This window comes from Triticum dicoccoides, chromosome 5B, assembly GCF_002162155.2.
Source record: "Triticum dicoccoides isolate Atlit2015 ecotype Zavitan chromosome 5B, WEW_v2.0, whole genome shotgun sequence".
Lineage (NCBI taxonomy): Eukaryota > Viridiplantae > Streptophyta > Magnoliopsida > Poales > Poaceae > Triticum > Triticum dicoccoides.
Genome location: NC_041389.1, coordinates 473,738,872 through 473,757,860, shown reverse-complemented (window position 1 = coordinate 473,757,860; position 18,989 = coordinate 473,738,872). Strand labels below are relative to the sequence as shown.

Sequence of the window (18,989 nt, the reverse complement as noted above, 5' to 3'; positions counted from 1 at the left end):
TATGGACCCCTAGGGCTCCTCCTTAGGACATTCTAGATTCTTCCAGAGAGAGCTCATCACGTATGCCATGCGGTGCCCCTACTCCTCCTGCATCGGCTACCACCATCAACCGATGGTGGTAGGCCACGTTCCTGGAGGCGGCGGGTGGCCTTTTCTATTAAATCCGAGGCAACAACACTTCTTCGGAGCGGGAAAGTGGTGACGGAAGCCGGCCCGTGAGCCTTTGCTATCGGTCACCCTTCGACCACCGCCTTCATTATTTATTATTCCATTTTTTTGTGCTATGCAAAAAATAGAAACAACTTGTAATTATTGCTCCTTTTCTAGAATCTACAATGGGTCGCAACACCTAACTTGTGCAATTCTATAATAAACAAAACGTATTTCATGAAACATGCTCAATGTAGACTGCATACAACAATATAAATTGACATGTTTAACTGTTTTTTTACTATAAATATTGTTTTTATGATGCAAAGTGCTCATATGAATTCGACACATATTAGGGCAAGGCGCACAGCACCAACCCTCACTAGCAGAGGCACCCAACAAAAATGTGTGTATATTAGCACAAAAGCAACACTGCCCATATGCCATAATAAAACATAACAACAGATGATCACAATAAACATCCCCCTTGTCCGTTCCTGTCTTTCCACCCCGAAAAAGTGTATAATCCCACGGTACTGAAGTAAGGCACCAAAAAGACAACAATCGAATCATGTGTTCTACGAGCCTCGAACTTCAAACTTGGAAGAGCGTTCTTTAGCTCGGAGTAGTTTGTACGAACCCACTTCTGGTTAAAACTTAAAACCACCCTCCAGAGGGGTAAACATCGCTGTAAATTCTTCAGCTCCAAGTGCAGCAACAGCAGAAAACTTACCGTTTTTACCAGGGTATAGGATAAGAAGTTCATGTTTTGCGCAGTGATGATAAGGCTGTAAATTACCTGAAGCTAGGATCATTGGTTTGGTCTCTTTCCACTCCAGTTTCAGAAAACCAAAGTCCCGTCCTCATTGTTGTATGTTTGTGTTGAGAATCCCAGATTCACCCCCTGCTCAAATAACAACCTCGAGCAAAGACACTAAACGAAGGGTAAAACACAATGGGATGACAACAGCACATCCGCAAAACACACGAACATAAAGCTTTCCAAGTAAAATTGTGCTTCCGACTTAGGACAGGACTCCAATCGTGGTTCCGCACACGGTGCAGTTTCCAGAAGTCACAGCCGACATCACATTGCACAAAGCTTCCATGATTTACCGCCTCGAACGGGAAACAACATGGGCCAAGAAGACGAGAACTCTGCCCAGCGAAAAAGAATACCCCCTGAGGTACAAAATTGGCAGTTGTGTTGCCATACATCCCTACTTATTACCTAGCCCAACAAGAGCCCCATGTAAAGAGTCCATCCATGCGTGCATAATAACTTGCTTATGGAAAACGTAACAGTGAACAGTATCTATTTAGTGTTTTCTTGTTTTGGAGGAATCTCGGCCGTTGTTGCACTCGCTTGGGTGTTGACAGGCTCCACGGCACTGGCCTCGGCTTTCCTCGCCTCGATTTCTCTTTGCATTTCTATTTGGCCTCGCATTACTTGGAGCATCTCCTTCATTTGCTTCTCTTCTTTCTCCATTTGCATGTCTGTTAAGATCTGAGCATTCTTGTCGATCGGTTTGAAATACTCGTCTATGGCAGTTTCCTGAAGAGCAAGATGAAAAGAACGGATTAGAAGTTATTACACCAGTTGTTTGTATAAAACAAGTGGCATTTCAGTTTACTGACAGCGATCCTACATCTGAAATCTAAACCAAAAAAATAAGTCTATTTTGGGAGTTCCAGAAATAGCATGTTTCACAGCAATCAAACAGAAACAAGCCACTGTATTGTTCATTCATTCTCCAAAGGCCGACAACATGATGGCTGCCTCTTTTTCAGTTGTGAGATTGCACATAAACTAATCCCTCTGAACTAAAACCACGACAATAATTATGGAACGGAAGTAGTAGTAAATAATTTCTCAGAATGCAATACACATTTCCTGGGAAAGTGTTGGGTAATTAACTAGTATAAATTTGCAGTACAATGCCTTACAGCTTCTTCGAGGTGCTGATTGAGAGCTTGCATCTGCTGAACCACTTGACGAACCTCTGACAGAATAACTTGCTCTGGTTGTTTCTCAATCTCCTTCTTCTTAGCCTGAGCCTGAATAAACAGTACTGAAGTTTAACTGATATTGTAATTAAATACAATATTTGTCCTTACAGATGATTGGTGATGTCACCATGAATAATCAACCCTACATACTACCTGGAAAGGACGATCTTATCTGCAAGCCAGTGTAGTAGTTTCCTGATATTAAGTTAAGATATTCTAGTGAGCAATAGTTCAATACAAGAGACAGTATACAGAAGATTGAGGACTTCAAGGTTTCAGTGCTAAAATTAGAATAAATAACTTTAGTCCTAAGCGACACCCAAATATGCCCTGCAAAGCTACAACATTAGTTTGCATAACTGTAAGTAAATTTTGACTATCAAGAACACCGATACTTCCAGCAACCAGTGTACCCGTATCAGATACCGTGGCCGATAATGATTCTTTCCCAATACGTCCCCGATACCTCTCAGGCTCTACTAGTGCTGGTGGTGGACGCCTCTCCCCGGTGCTCCCGCTCCCCTTCCCCCCACTATCCTGTAGAATTCTATCTAATGTTAGGCTGCTGATTTCCTCCTCCTCCCTTTCTCTCTAACTGAACTTTTATGTTTGGTGAACCCGTTGGCTGTTGGTTCTTGCTTATGTTGGAATAATGGATAAGAAGATACTTCCTCCGTCCGAAAATACTTGTCATTGAAATGGATGTATCTAGATGTATTTTAGTTATAGATACATCCATTTTCATTCATTTTGATGACAAGTATTTCCGGACGGAGGGAGTAGAAGATAATGGACTGCAGTGACTAAATATATGCTAAATGGCTTGAGGCTTATTGATAGCATATTTTTTATATTGTTTTCAAAAATAGTCAAACATATCCCCGTATTGGTGCTTTTCAGAAATGACATATTTACGTATCCATATCACCCCGATACTGATAAGCGTATCCTTATCAGTGCAATCTAGTTGCCTATAAACATAATTTGGAACATATAATATGTTCTTTACATGATAGCACCACATCATTGCTAAAAGGAAATTAAGTACCTGACAAGTTCTGAAGTTCATAAGTCTAACACCGCCACTGGTTAAGGGTGCAAAGAGAAAAAAAACAGGTCGAATGCACCCGGCATACACAAACAACAAGAATGACACAAGAATTGTGGCAGCAACTCGCAGTAAGACAGGTCATCAGGACAAATGCCCTCCTATCTTTGTTTAATGATGATAAAAATTATCAACAATTAGGATAGGGAAATCAACTCAGAAATAAAAAGCGTTGCTGGAACAGACTAGGTAACCACCACCATGAGAATGGCCGGATGGCATGGCACAGGGGATTGCGGAGCAGAACATAGCTTTGGGACGACAACAGATTGGCAAACTATTCTCTTGTTCCCTGATTCAAGCTGCTACACACTAGTCCTTTATATAGGACGACTAACTTGATCCCCAAGTCTGATCTCTATTCAAACTCAAGACAAACCATACCTCTATCTTCCTAGTTCAAATGGAATCTTCCTAATTTAACCAGACCCTTACTGATAGACCCAAATGTATCCAACAAAGATACTTAATACTGGATTAACTCATTTTCCTAAACTTCCTATCTCTAACAGTCTAACATAACATACACAATGCCTTCATGGATATGCGTATCTCCTGCAGCCCTGTGCACCCACAACCACAACAGTTGCAAAGTTGATCAGATATGTGGTGTGCTTCTAGTGAGTTCCTAACCATTACTCCCTCCGGTACAACCCAAAAAAACTTGCAAGATAATTCAGTGTCCAGGGAGCAAACAATTGTGGTCAGATGCATTACACTAACTAAAGAAGATGGTTAACTGAAATAGTGACAATTTTCCCCAGACAAGACAAACTGAACAAGCCGGACAATGGATACGCATTGCGAGTTCCACACTAAATGCGCAAAGTTATTCTCTTAGCACAACACTCCTTTTTTCCTAATATCAAGCAGTTCTCATTTACAGCCATGTCAAACAACTTAACGAGAAGAACACGAATCCAATCAAAACCAAGTGGCTGTCAGCCCTACTGCCCTAGTGTAATTAATAGTTCAATCTTCACGCCTGGAGGCCAACCCTATCCTAATTCCGAGAGATCCTCCAAAGTAAAACAGCTGGAAAGCCTAGAAGATTCAGTGGAGTCTTGGAAGGCCGGTGAATGATGTTTTCCTAAAATTGATAGAATAGATAGGAGTACATATCAGCCAAGAAATGGCGGACCCAGCCTCTTTCTCACCTGCTGGAGGCGCTGCTGCAGCTGCAGCCTGTAGGACCGGATCCTCCTCTCCTCGTAGCCGGACATGACCCGCACCACGAACCATGCCTTCCTCCCGAACTGCACCAGCTTGTCCATCCCGCCCGCGGACAAGCGATTCGCGCAGAAGAGGCGGCCAGAGACTGCGGTGTCCCGACGAGTAAGAGCGGGGACGGCGATGGCGGCGACGCGTGAGAGGCGGGCGTGTCCCGAGCCGGCGGGGCGTGGGATCGAGGCGACGGCGGCGACGCTAGGGCACGGCACGGCGGCGGCCGGTGGTCGAGTATCTGGGGAGATTTGCAGCTAGTTGGATCGTGACTTGACCTCGCCGGTTTTGCCTGGGCAATATGGCTGCCTGAGAGTGGCCTGGAGATGCTCGCGGAATTGCCTAACCAGGCAGGCGCCACATTGGCAACTGGGCCCCTATGTTGACCATTGTGGGCATTGACAGTAAATGCCGTATTTTAAAAATAAAAGTCATGTAAGATGTGTCTCATTCATATCATAAAAATTAAAATACAAGTCACCTAAAGACTAACATGATAAAACTGAAAAGACAACGTAACATCTCCGAGCTTAACACTAACCCCCGTCACCTACCTTCGGCACCACCACAATAGCGACCGAAGAAAAAAATGACGGATCACCTCCTCACCTGAGCTATGCGGTCTTCATCGCTGATATGCAGCTTTGCGGACCTTCAAGGTGACTAAACAAAAATAAAGCCCTTACAGTTGAATGAATCAGACCGGGGCAACACCCCGGACACACCACCACGACTAAGACGTCAAAGAAGGAAACCATACATGTCATCCACGAACCATGAACCCAACACACGTTCCGTCTTCCAGATGTCGTCGATACGTACCGCAATTTGCATCCGCTCCTGGACTACCTCCCAAGCTCCACGTCGACACTGGAGCAAATGGCGAAGCCCGAGGACACAGGTTCACCACGAGAATGCCGACGCCACATCATCCTTGCTTGAACAGATTGGTTTTCAGATCTGTCCCTAACCATAGGACCGATGGCCTCGTCAGGGAAGGATACGAAGAATCTTTATTCAGCGTCGTCATCGTCATCGCAAAGGCCAAGAAGATGAACAACCTAAAAACCTAGACTCGATGGAGTAAAAACGATTCACACGCATGGATCCGATGACCCCCCTCCCACCACCGATGACCGAGGTTGCCGGTGAAGGGGAGCCGCCGGAGGACTGTGCTGAAAGATTGGCCTGAGAGGAGAGAGAGGGAAAACTTCCCCTGGCCGATCGATGAAAGTGAGCGAGCTGATGACCGTATGTCCATCTCGGATATATTTATGTTTAGTAACTAGCAAAAAATCTCGTGTGTTGCAACGGGAGAATAAATAACACACATTCTTAACCCAATAACCATGATTCAAGACCCTAATGTGTTCACGTCCTTTATTTTCACATGGCATCACATTTGTGTTGTTGATGGTGGTCTCAGTGCTCATACAACGAAAGCGTGTTTGAATGCGGTCAGTTCTAAGGCATCTCTCTCGCGCACACTCGTTTGAAATAAAATGAGAAATATGTTTTTTTCGCGAGGTTTTTCACATGTGTGCATGCGTGGTTTTCGATGTTTTCTTTCCTCTCTATCAGTAAGAAAGAACGAATCGTACATTATAGATTAAGTTCACATCAAAATAATATTTTAGAAATATTTAACAGCTAAAAATAGCATCATATTTAGATTCTACACGTTTTTCCGTTGCATTGCCAGAATCCATGTTCCATATTTGAAGCGGGTTGACCTCTGTGCTCCTCTCATGGTATAATCCTCTTCCTGCTGAGCCCCCTTTCTCCTCGGTCCACAGAGAAAAAAATGTAGGACTGATGCCGACAGTTCATCATGAAAGAAAGAACTCACAGAGCCGGGATCGGTATCTAATAGTAGTACTAACTAATACTAATATATAGAAATAGATATCTAGAAATAGAATGAACTAATATATAGATAATTTAAATTGAAAAGAACTGTCTTTTCTGTATACCTTTCCCGTTCTATTGCTACCGCGGGTCTTATGCAATCGATCGGATCATATAGATATCCCTTGAACACAACATAATTTTGTTTTAGATAAACTACGGATTGATTAACTGAAAAGTTAGGGGGTTTTATGTTAAAACGGAAAAAAATGATTCGGTTGACTTAAATATGAACGGCGGGTTGATTGCCTAAAACATTAGGAGGCTTTCCAAGAAAATAGAGTGACTTAAACGTGTACCACGGGTTTATTTATGGAAAACGGAGGGGTTTTTTTTTTGCAAAATGTATGACGGACGACTAGAGACCCAATTTCCTTTATTGTTAGGTAAAGATAAAGATTTTGTGAGTGTATTTGTGCAGTTTCCAATCGCGTCAGATGGACAAGTTCAGTGACCCTGAACTGAATATATGGTTCTTTTTCATCGAAAAAAAGAAGAAGAAGAAGAATGTATCGTACTTTCCACAGGATTCATCCCAGGTTTTCGACAAATGAGTGTGTGTATACCGAGCACACGTCCTGTCGAGAGGTGATCCACGGGAGGTAAGTGTCAACCATCAGAGTAAAACGGATCCGATCTTTTACAATTACTCGCCTAACATCTGCTGTAAACTAATCAACTACTAAATGGCATGGTAAGTTGGAGCTCTGTAAACATATCCACGAAGGATGAAAATAAGTTTGGATCGTGCAAACATCCAACGCATGAATGAAAGGCCCTTCTCGATCGCCCCGTCTCTTCTTTGCCGCAGGCTGCGTTAAACTAAGAGTCAGCTTAAACTGTCGCCAGCTCGTGCGCAGAGCAACGGAACACGGTCAGGCAAAGCAGAGGAGCAGCAGCAGCGGAAGCCACGGCCGGATGTACGTCGTCGTCGTCGTCGTGCAAGCCGACGAGATCCTCATCGCCGGCGGTATGCGATCGCCGCCAGGCCCGTAGTTGTAAACCGGCGGCAGGTAAGCGCCTCCGGCTCCACCTCCACCGCCGTTGTAGCCGTCGTAGGCCGGCGGTGCATAAGCGCCCACCCCACCGTTGCCGGACGCCGGCGGCGCGATATCGTTGGCTTCGGCAGCACCGGTGCTGCGGCCGCCGATGATCTGCGCGCCGAGGAACACGGCGTCCGACTCCTTTATCCTGCACCGGAAAGCCGACCACAAAGCTGTTAGCCACGCAGTCCACAAGCGTGTCGTGTATGTATGTTTGCCAATGCCACGGTTGTTGATGAGCTGACCCGGAGGTGGGGAGGCAGAAGGCGACGGTGTAGTCGTCGGCGTTGCAGGTGAAGGTGCTGGTGCTGTCGTCGTAGGCGTAGCTGTAGGCGCGCGGGCACGCCATCTTGAAGACGGACGAGTACGACGTCGGCCGGCACGCCGCCGGCGTGCCGTAGGCGCCGCTGCAGCAGTACCTGTCCTGCCCGAACGCCTCGCACGCGCTCCGGCACGCGATCGCGCCGCCGCCGTAGTCCACCCGCAGCTCCGTCGGGCACGCTGCTCCATACACCGGGATCATCAGAGCCGGCAATGGCGCAAGGCTAGCATGAGATGTTGACTGAAGTACTTACAGCGGTTGAGGTCGGCCAAGCAGCCGGTGGCGTTGCACGCGCCGGGCCCGCGCAGCGCGCGCGGTATGGCGACGACGGGGAGGTTGTACCCGTCGACGAGGCTCACGTCGTAGAAGTCCTCGCCGCCGCCCTTCCCCAGCGTGACCTCGAAGAGCGTGGCCGGGGGCGTGGCGCCGGCGCCGCGGCACTCCATGCGCCCGCCGCAGTCCCCGGTCTGGCACACGCCGGCGCCGGCCGCGTCGAACACGCACCCGGTCCGCGCCCACATCCGCCCCGACCACCCTGGCGGCGCCGCCAGCCGCACCGTCTGCCCCGGCCCGAGCTCGAACCCCGTCGTGGACAGCTGCGGCGTGCCGGAGCCAGCCAGCGTGCCCGGCCATATCGGGTAGGCGCAGTAGTTCGCTATGGTGAACGTCGTCGCGGTCGCGCCCGCCGAAGCGTGCGCCAATGCCAGCACGAGGAGCCATAGCATGCATTGATCTCCCATGGTGAGAGACTTGCCCATGGAATCCGAAGTGAGGAAGAAGACATCGCGGGGATGCTGACAAGATTTAAAGATGAGGAAGAGAGGGAGGGCAAGTGCCAGTGCCATCAACCATGCAGAGAAAGCTTTGCATTTCTTGGTGAGCTTGGTAGGTTTGGCATGATGGGGGTGGCCTAGGGAGGAAGAAATGCCTTTTGGGATGATGCTGCCTGCCTGATGGTGGCATGCAGTTAGACCCAAAGGAGAAATATACCTTGATTCCTGGTCAAACATTCTCTCCTCTCTTCTGTGAGTCTCAAGGCCTGATATCTGTCTTTGAGGTGTACAGCCTGAACTTGTTCATGCAAATTATGGCGCCAAATTGGGCAGGCAGGGCACTTCTCAGTCCAATGCAGAAAGAAGACATTGTGTTGAACCGTATCATTAGCAAAATCGCCAGTGTCACTCAGGACAACAACATAAAATTTCTGTGGTTTTTTCCTACCTGTCAAATGCAATTCAGAATTCAGTGTGGTAACTGTGCTTTTCTTTTGGATGCCATTTCAGTGAGTGAAATTGGCTCTTTTTTCCTGAACATTAATACCAACGGCGTATTTCGAGCATACCTACGGAATATCTGTTTTCTCAAATTATAGATCTACCAGTCCGTTCTATTCAGTTCTTGAAATTTCCTATACGCTCTTCAATTTCAATTATCGGAATCAAAGTACAGAAACAGTATGATTTAGCAAATAAATTCATGTTTTGGGAAGCCCATGGCATTTTTTAGAAGATGCTGTCAGGTGACAACATGCCTTTCATGGCAGTGAGACAACCGACCAATACAAGGAAGGAAGCACACAAGAAATCGTCAACACAAACAAACGCCACAGGTATCCACAAGGATGCCGCAAGACAAGGTGCACCTTTTTAAGCTACACAATCAAGCAATATATGTCACCTTTGCAACCACATCAGATAAAGCATCGATTGGATCACACAGCAGGAATAATCATACATGCCTATCAGAGCATATGTTGCGCAGATGATTATGGGGCACCCAGTTCAGCACTTTACTTGAATTATTATTTGTCAACTTGAGCATCCAAAAGGAATGCAGAAATTGCATAATCCATTCAAAAGGAACCATATTAGGACACGGCGTAGTAGACTGGAGACGGCTGGCTAACACATGGTGCAGCAAAGGCTAACAAAGCAGAGTTACATGACGAAATTGTTGAAGATCATACACTATGTGCTCATAATCTTAGCAGAAGCACAATAAACAAATTCTTTTGTCTTGCAGCACCACTCAATATGCCAGAAGAGAATCTATCACGCCTCCAACGAAGGTTCTGTAGGTGCTTCAGCATCACCTTCAGCAGCATTGGGATCATCGACAATCGAGACACCCTCAAGATCCAAGGGACGGCCAGTCATCGGATGAATGGGGTTCCTGTCACGAGGTCCACCCTTCCGGCCCATAGCTAGCAACGGAGGTGGCGGCAGAACACCGGCACGGAAGAGGATACGCTGCACAGGATCTGATGGTTGTGCCCCAACAGATAGCCAGTACCTACAACAGAAGTACAGTTGTACGGTGTCACTATAGTTGTAGGATGTCATGTGGTGTTGCACGGTAGGCAGAAAAAACAACATGGCATATTTGTAGCAAATACTATCAGTAAGTCTGCTACGGATTCAATCAATGATGTAGCTTAAAAATCTGAACCCCTATTCTGCAAATCAGTAATTTTCTTCTCAAATGGATGGAGGCAGCGAGTGTATAACTGAATGATGCTTGCCAATTAGCATCCAATCAACAAGCATAGTCCAGCACCACATAGTTTTTCTTGTCTTTCCTCTGCTTTACCTACTCAACACCTCCAATTACAGGGGAAGATCAACATAGAGGCCAGTGGGGGCATATTTTCAAACTTCTGTAAAGTTTGCTTGTATTTCACTGAAAATTACTTCAGAATTTCATATTTTGTAGAAGAAGTGCCCCCACTCCAAATTTGAGTGTCACTACTCACTAATAGTTGTAGGATTCATGTGGTGTTGCAGGGCAGGTGTTAAAAACAGCATGGCATATTTGTAGCAAAAATACCCATCAGGTGTGCTATGGATGCAATCAAGCACATCTGCACATCTTATAAGAGGTGCTGGAGAAACCTGAATCCTTATTCACCAAATCAATAATTTTCTTCTCCGGTGGAGGGATGCAGCAAGCGTAGAAGTGAATGATGCTTGTCAATTGGTACTATAATCAACTAGGATAGTGCAGCACCAGATAGTCTAGCTTGTCTTTCTTCTGCTTTACCTACTCAACATCCCCAATGATACAATCTACCGCCAAAAGGTATGGGAACAACAAGACTCGATTTATGTAGGTTTCAAAGAAAAGGCATAACTTATTTAATCAGGTTCATCCTTTACAATGCCCAACCGGCCATCAAAGATTAAGGCTACTACTGGGATGAACAAACACTGTTACTACTCTATGTTACTTCTAGAATAGGCTCTTCTACTTTACCTACTAAACATCCCCAATGATACAATCTAACGCCACAAGGCATGGGAACAACAAGAATCTATTTATTTAGGCTTCAACGAAAAGCCCAACTTATTTAGGTGTTTACCCACTAAAATGCTCAACCAGCCATCGAAAACAAGGCTACTGGGATGAACAAACACTGTACCATTCTATGTTACTTCTAGAGTAGTCGCAGCAGAAGCTGCAATAAGCGGAATTTTTCTCCAAAAAGGAGTACAACTGAACAACACTCCCTGAAATGAAAATCAGGAGCAGGCAAAACTCACTTGACCCGGTCGAACTTGAGCCCCATCCTCTTGCCACCATCCTTCCCTGCAGACAGCAACAGAAAAAGGCACACATTTCCTCATCAGCCATTCTTCAGTTAGCAGCACCAGAGCTCCCCCCCGCCCAAGCGCAAAATCGCATCACAAAACATGACCCGGACAAGCCCAGCCAAGCGGGGCTGACCCAGGTGGGAGTTCGAGGTGGGGCGCCGGGGATACATGTACAGATCGAAAGGTGGGCTGCCTCACCGGGGAGCGGGTTGTAGTAGCCGAGGACCTCGAGGTGCTTGCCGTCGCGCGGGGAGCGGCTGTCGGCGGCCATCACCCGGTAGAAGGGCCGGTTGCGGCAGCCGAACCGCGCGAGCCGGATCCGGACCACCATGCTTTCTTACTTTTCTTCTTCGCCGCCGGCCTGCGGTTCTCCGGGTGAGGGGTCGTGGGGGAAGAAGGGTTTTGGGTTGGGGATTAGTGCGTGTGCTTTTTCTTTCTGGGCTTGGCCTATCCATCTGTTTGCGCGATCGTTGGGCCCGCAATGAGCCATTTCCTTAGCGGGCTAAACTTGGGCCAACCGATGTACCAGAATTAGATTGCTAATTCTCAAAAGGAAAAAAAGGTCGCTGATTCCTAATCGTAAATTTAAGCTTCACTACGCTAAAAAGAAAATTTAAGCCCCATTTGTCATTTTCTCTCTCCATGAAAATATATAACCCATTTGATCAATTCACACTTGTGAATAGAAACAATTTATATCTCACAGAGGTAACAGGTGACAGAACTTGTCAGTAAAATTAAGTTAAGAATACAGGTAAAATCTACATGAATTCACACACACGCGCGCGCCACACACACACTAGAACACTAACAAAAACGTGCCTAGTACAGAAGGGAACTCTCGTACATGGAAGAAAAGCAAGCTCGTAGATGGAACCACTCTGGTCTCTACACCAGACGTTCGAGAACATAACTTCTCCCTCACTGCACGCAGTGTTCAGTAAGGTGCTAGACATTTGTGACACCACAGACCAGCACCAAAATCACCGATTATGCAGGATAAATCGACCAGCGACCAGTGAGCGAGATGAGGTGCGTCGTCTGGAGCCTATATGCCGCCGAGCCATAAGCGGCTGCCTTTCTGGACACTGCTCCCACTGATATTCTCCTGGTTGGTGCAGAGATGTTCTTCCTGCTCAAAAGATGAAAGGAACACATGAAGGGTTAAGCTTTGTCCAGGAATGAATGCAGTGGGGATGGAGTGGGGGAAAAGAAAGAACAAGAGACCTGAACTGTATCCTTGTTTGCAGTGTGCCTCTTGCCATTGTTCCTCAACAGACAGCGACGACGTTATTGTTGCTGTTGACCTGTTGTCTAACAAATATCACAAATCCATACTGTGGCTTGTTTTTCCTACCTAAGAACACCTAAAAAGTGGACCAAGCAGCAAGCCAAAACAGAGATTTCTTGCTACAACTGCAGAATCTATGTCAAGACTGAGAGAGATAGAATGCTGATCTGCATCCGATGTCTACGGCATCAAGGAATTTGCATCTGTGAAAACTTTTGGATCAAACTGTTCCCTGTTGGAAATAACAAGTCATCCAAAAATGCAGTCAATTATACATTTCAAACAAAGCAGTGAGCCAATCAACTTTCAATCTCATAACTTATGTAGTGAATAAGAAAAAATGTTAGCGAGAATCAAGAAAATGCTGATGGATGCCCAACTTTTCTCCAATGTTGACAAAAGAAATGTTGCATGATGCTTTTGGGATAAAAGTTGAATTGTACAAGATGATGCTTTTGATCAAATGAACATAGTAAAAGATAGCATATTCTAAGTGTAATAAAAATATTATTGTTTATAGATTTGATTCATGACTCTATGCCTGAGATCTGTTTATCCATAGCTAGCCTGCATGGCTAATTCAGTCTAATAAAAAGTCTCCATGCTTATTAGATAACACATGAACTGAAAAAGACACTTAATAGCAGCGCATAAGATACAAACATTTAGGTTCTGAAGACGCAACATTCCGTTTCTGTCTACACCTTTAAATGAGAGATATGCCAAGGCATAAATCTAAGTATTTTCTTTAGTCTTCTCTTCCTTCCCTTCTAATCTCCAAGTCAACAAAGAGATTTAAATGAGAGATATCACCTATAATTCCAAAAACACATTCATTATTGTCCGCAGGCTTATGTATCCCACAAAATATCCATTGATGTCCGTATGTTGATGTACCATTGAATAACAAAAAATAAATTGATTTATGCCACCCAGCATTACTGGACTGCATTATTGCTACGAGTGCTACACAAGGCGTAGACATCACTTATCCAGTTATGCTGCTACAGATATCCATATTGAGTAAGCAATATCAACCTTGCAGATGTAAAAAAGAAACAAAGATTTCATGTTTTCCTCGAATGATTAAAATGAAAGTGAAAGGACATAAACAATGCACGGTGCATACGGGTAGGGTGGAAGTTCAGTATCTATTTTCTATGATCATGAAAACTACTCCTGTGGAATGCTCTTATCTACAAGAAATCCAGGTACTTGTATTTCAAACCTCCCAGTGTGCAGCCAAGAGGAATTATGCAATTATATATCTCTGTTAGGTCTACTGTGAGTAGATGAATGCTTAGCTAACAAATCTTGGCAGTGGGGCAAGGATGCCGACAACAAGCGATTGCGTGCCCAAGTTTCTTACAAACAACTTTGATGTAAACGGCTACTTTAATTTGGTCGTTGTTTGGGTGATGACGTTGAATAATTTGTTAACTTTATCAGTAAGACTCTGTTTGGCATTGACGTGATTCTATCAATTGGTCACAGAGCGTAGTTGCGGGTCAATCTCTCTCACGCATCCATGACGTAGGATTGATCTCTTCAACTTCAAAGAGCAAATCAACAGGGGGCAGAGCTTAGTATCATTATTTTCTACTTATGAATCAATCCACATTTTGGTTCAAGCTCATCACTGACAACAAAAGCACTTCCTTATCTATTTTCCCCGTATCAGTCTCTCACACAATCAGATTCATAATGATGTAGTTACCAACATGACTGCCATGTAAGTGTTTCACAATTAAACTTCATTTACATCAGATAAAGCCATTTCAAATAAACATAATTAATCCCATGCATTATTGCAGCAAACCAACGAGCATAAAAAAAAGGCAAACCTTTACTAGAAGTGCGAAGTTGATTACTGATGTGAACCTTGGGAGAAGTACAGCGCAAAGGAAGGCTTGACTTCATTTGCAATACAACAATCAACAAATGCGCACATGACATAAAAGGCATTATTCACATTGCTTTTTGAGGAGAAGTTTTGTAGGTCGTTGTATCCTGTCAAACCAACATCATTTTGCTGAGTCCTAGCTAGAATGAATCTGACAAAAATCCAAGACTGTAGGTGAATTATCACACGATGAGCATTTCTTATCTGAAAATGGGATTTTGGCTCATAATCCAACAACACGATTTTCAATCTTGGTGCTAGAAACAGGATAAAAAACGTGACCAACTAAATACTGGCATGTAGAACCTAGATGACGAACCTCTGCTCTCCACCAAGGTCCATAGGACCTTATCAGTTTGCAGTTAAAAATTCAATCCACCAACCAACCCTTGTTAACCTAACTGCTTTCTTGTAGTACACAGTTAAACAGAGATGAACATTAAGTTGTCAGGGAAAGAACACGGTTGTTACTTCTTTGACATTCGAATTAATCCATAGTGCATAAGACAAACGAATCCAACCAACAGAGAACATTGATAGGCTTACCTCATTAGGAAATGAATGTGAATGCTGTTGTAAGCCTGTACCTCACTCTCTAGACAAGTCAGACTACTCCTTCGGAAAACCAAACCGTTTATAACATGTTAGTGGACAGTAATCATGAAGCTGAAGATAAATAGTGATTTAGTTGGCCAATCAATTATTAGGCCACCAACGTGAACAAACTCAAAAGGAGTATGACAACCACTAGTATCAAGGGCATGGCAAGTATCGCCTCAAGAAAACATACTAGCTTTGATACGATATGTTTTTTCCATGTTTGAAATCAGCGAACTGCACTCTATTGAGGATCTACCACAGATATTTCAAGAAAAAAAATCATGAGCCCTGACGCACAGCGCTCAAATTTCTGGAACAGTATCAAAAGATTTCAACACTATTCAACAAGTCAATACAGCAGTCTCTCCCAGAGACAGTGGCGGTAAATATGAGGTTATGTATATGTGTGTCCTAGAGACTATGATCAATCAGGCATTGTAATACTAATTAGCATGCAAAACCTTAAATTTTGTTCTTTATCAGTTGAGGGAGGACTTTTTTCTTCTTGTTTACACAAAGGATACATCCATTGATTTGCAGGACTTAGCTTGACTGCCCAGAATTGTTAAAAAATAAAAACTATTATTCTATTATCTTTACTGTATGAAGTAACAGAAAATTGTGATCTGCGGGATAATTTGCAAACGCTGTAGGAGGCTGGAAGCATTGAAGATTATGCTATATAGCAGTGGTATGTGTTGGTACATACGATTTACACCTTTACAACACCGACTGCTGGATAATCTGTTGTAGATAAGACCAAAATAAGAAACATTATGATCACTTGTTCACTTGCCTATCATGATATTCCATATTTGCCCTCCACAAATGAAAATTTCCTTCTTCGTGACAGCATCACGCTGGATTAAGTAAAAGTATTACATATGAAGCTTCCAGCTATAATATATTTTAGTGTCGTTGTTCATCAGGTAACTCCAGAAACACAGCGCGGATCAGTATGGATACGGCAATGTGAAAATATCTTCTAGTATGCAACCTGCTAGCAGTCTTTGGATAAATATAAACTAGATGAGGAAGGTAGAAGCTACCTTTCACAGGTCATTAGTATGTCTCATCACTAGCAACAAATAAAGGTTCCATACTGATACCACTGCATCTTCGCTATGTTAGTTAAACTTCTTTTCTTGTGCACAACCATCACTAACTTCCCATGATCGGGCAAACAAGAAGGTACAGTACAATAACCTCCAGCATTCTAGAAGTTTTAAATAGCTTGGTGACAACACACACATGCACACAATGCTAAACGAGATTTAGATAATCGTAAAACTAAATGAAACGCTAGTAAGATAATCATAAAACTAAATGAAACGCTGATAAATTGATTAGTCAGTCATTTAATACTACCAAGCTGTTGATATGTTCAAGTTTGAGCGAGCTTCACAAGCATTCCCATCATGCAAGCAGTCAACTAAAACGTTACGTCCCGGCACCCTTTTAGGTAAGCGGCGGCTTAAAAGAATGTTATCCCATCCATACACTGAATGATGCAGATCTTGGCAGCGGGAAGAACGAGCCATCGAGGCCGGTAGAAAGCTTCCGCGTGCTTTCGTCCAGCAAGGCGAAGTGCTTCACAAGTTAATGGACGATTCACCTCACCTGAAGCCAATCCTGCCAATGTCAAATGGTTGGTTTGACACATACGAACTTTCGCTAACGACAACCGCGTTAGAAATAGCATCGCGGTCACGGGATGTTGTTTCAAAAAGGATTTCTTAACCAGACTCACACTCCAATTTGCTAACAAAATAACCTTTGCATACAACTGTCAATTTCCCTGAATCCTGCAATGCAGACAGGGTCACTGCACATGCTTTTTCCTATCGCTGTTCTACGAATCTTCATGTGACACGCCGGGCAGCAAATCATCAGTCGTGTCGAAGGCGCAACCCTCCCCCCGCCCCTCGTTCCGAGAAAATTAAAAGCTACTGTGCGCAATCTGACCGCTAGGAAGTAGGAACGACAGCAGCAGTAACAACCACGCACCTTTCAGCGGTCTCTCTCGACGGCGCGGCGGATCCCGCCGTCGTGTGGTCTCCCCCTCCCGCAGGTGGTGCGCGGGCGCGCTCGCCGGCGAGCTGCTCCGCTCGCCGCCGCCGCAGTGAGCCCGGCGAGAGCCCGTGGCTCTACCGCGCCGTGTCGATGTACGGGCTTTTCGAGATGGAGCGCGAGTTGGTCCAACCAGACCGAGTTCGGGTGAGACGGACCAGAAAGAGGAAAGCGCGGAAGCTGCCTGCACGACCGGTACAAGGAACCGAGCTAATTAACAAGCGCTCCTTTGGCAGTCTCGCAACGATCAGCGCCACTTAATGCGCTTTCAGCCGTCCGTCACATATCGTGTTCTGAATGCTCTCTTTGATTTTTTATTTTTTATTTTTTCGCACGTGTTTTCGGCTTTTTAAACAGGTTCTTTCGACGTTTCGGTTTTTCACCGGTCTTCCTGAACTTTTGGACCAAAATTAATTTCGCAAAAAACATGTTTTCTTCTTTTTTTTTCCTTTCGCAAGAGTCATGGTTTTACTTCCGCGAGATGCATGGTTTTGCCAGAGTCACAGCCGTGCCTCTCGGAAACGGGAAAAAACGTGTTTTTTGTTTTGTTTTTTCCTTCCGCGAAAGTCACGGTTTTGTTTCCGAGAAAGACACAGTTGTGCTTTCGCAAGAGTCACGACTGTGCCTCTCGGAAACGGAAAAAAACGTGTTTTCTGTTTTTTTCTTCCGCGAGTGGCATGGTTTTGCTTCCGCAAAAAGGCACGGTTGTGCTTTCACAAGAGGCATGGTCGTGCCCCTCGAAAATGAAAAAAAACATTTTTTGTTTTTTTTCATGAGAGGCGCGGTTTTGCTTCCACGAGAGGCATGATTGTGCTTTCGTGAGAGGCACGGTCGCGCCTTCTCGGAAACGAAAAAAAAGTGTTTTCTCTTTTTGTTTCCTTCCGCAAGAGGCATGGTTTTGCTTTCACGAGAGGCACGGGCATGCCACTTTTGAAAAGGAAAAAAACCCGTGCTCCTGGTGCAGTTTTTTCCGTAAAAAATCATTAAAACCTCTCAACATGGAATCTAATTTTGAAGATTTCAAAGCGAGTAATTCAACGGTGAAAACGGTTCGAGATTTGGACGCACGGTTAAAGAGATAAAAACATTTTGAATAAACAAATCTACGAAAAAAGGGAGCGAGCCACTTGTCGTAACCATTGAAGGTGGGAGTGATCTTTGCAACGTGTACTCCTTAATTTCGTACAAGGAATGGAGCGGACCCAAGCGAACCTGGCCATATGGGCCGTCCCTCACGGGCTAGCCCGTGGGCATGAATTTTCGGCTAGGCACGGGCCAGGCACGTCACACGAATAAAAGGGTCGGGCTAGTCTTTTACCCGCCACGCAAAAAGCCCGATCCATGTGCATCGGCTGATTGGCCAATTCGGTGTTAGGATGGGAGGTGTGCGACGGTTTGGATGAAAATCCTGCTCGTCTTCGATCGGAGCTAGCGACAACGACGTCCGTGCGCATCGTTTCCCTTCTTGGAGGCGTCGTAAAGGTGTGTCGGCATATCCCCTTCTTGATCGGGATTGGGTCTCCGGGTGAAAGCCTTGGTCAGTTGCAGGACCGACGATGGCAGCGTTTGGCGGCGTTACTTTGTTGAGAGCATCGCGGAGTTTGGCGGCGTTTGGAGACTTGGCTTTGAGGTCTTGTGTTGTGGTTCTCCGGTTCTTGCTGCTGGTTCGAGTCGATCTTCGTGGGCGCTATGTACGCAACTGTCGATGCTTCAAGAAGATGGCATCGTCGGGTCAGACCGAGTCCCACTATCCACTCGACGTCTCCTCTTAGG

At 45.0% G+C, this 18,989-nt stretch overlaps 3 protein-coding genes across 4 annotated transcripts; all 3 read right to left on the bottom strand.

Moving 5' to 3' along the window:
• Positions 1 to 1,242: 1,242 nt before the first annotated feature.
• LOC119310924 lies at positions 1,243 to 4,768 on the bottom strand. The gene is made up of 3 exons (XM_037586547.1): positions 4,426 to 4,768; positions 2,098 to 2,208; positions 1,243 to 1,705 (listed from the first exon to the last, which is right to left on the bottom strand). The coding sequence occupies exons 1-3, from the start codon at positions 4,540 to 4,542 to the stop codon at positions 1,466 to 1,468; spliced, it is 468 nt and encodes a 155-aa protein (XP_037442444.1). The 5' UTR covers positions 4,543 to 4,768; the 3' UTR covers positions 1,243 to 1,465.
• Positions 4,769 to 7,000: 2,232 nt separating this feature from the next.
• Positions 7,001 to 15,354, bottom strand: LOC119310923 (pathogenesis-related thaumatin-like protein 3.5). 2 transcript variants are annotated; one of them, XM_037586546.1, is made up of 4 exons: positions 15,251 to 15,354; positions 8,016 to 8,437; positions 7,686 to 7,941; positions 7,001 to 7,588 (listed from the first exon to the last, which is right to left on the bottom strand). In XM_037586546.1, exons 1-4 carry the CDS (start codon positions 15,307 to 15,309, stop codon positions 7,273 to 7,275), a joined length of 1,053 nt encoding a protein of 350 aa, XP_037442443.1. In that variant the 5' UTR covers positions 15,310 to 15,354; the 3' UTR covers positions 7,001 to 7,272. The 2 variants fall into 2 exon arrangements, with proteins under 2 accessions (XP_037442443.1, XP_037442442.1); XM_037586545.1 differs by lacking the exon at positions 15,251 to 15,354 and having other exon boundaries at positions 8,016 to 8,455.
• On the bottom strand, positions 9,528 to 11,775 carry LOC119310922 (30S ribosomal protein S16-2, chloroplastic/mitochondrial-like). The gene is made up of 3 exons (XM_037586544.1): positions 11,551 to 11,775; positions 11,302 to 11,347; positions 9,528 to 10,054 (listed from the first exon to the last, which is right to left on the bottom strand). The coding sequence occupies exons 1-3, from the start codon at positions 11,681 to 11,683 to the stop codon at positions 9,814 to 9,816; spliced, it is 420 nt and encodes a 139-aa protein (XP_037442441.1). The 5' UTR covers positions 11,684 to 11,775; the 3' UTR covers positions 9,528 to 9,813.
• Positions 15,355 to 18,989: the final 3,635 nt, after the last annotated feature.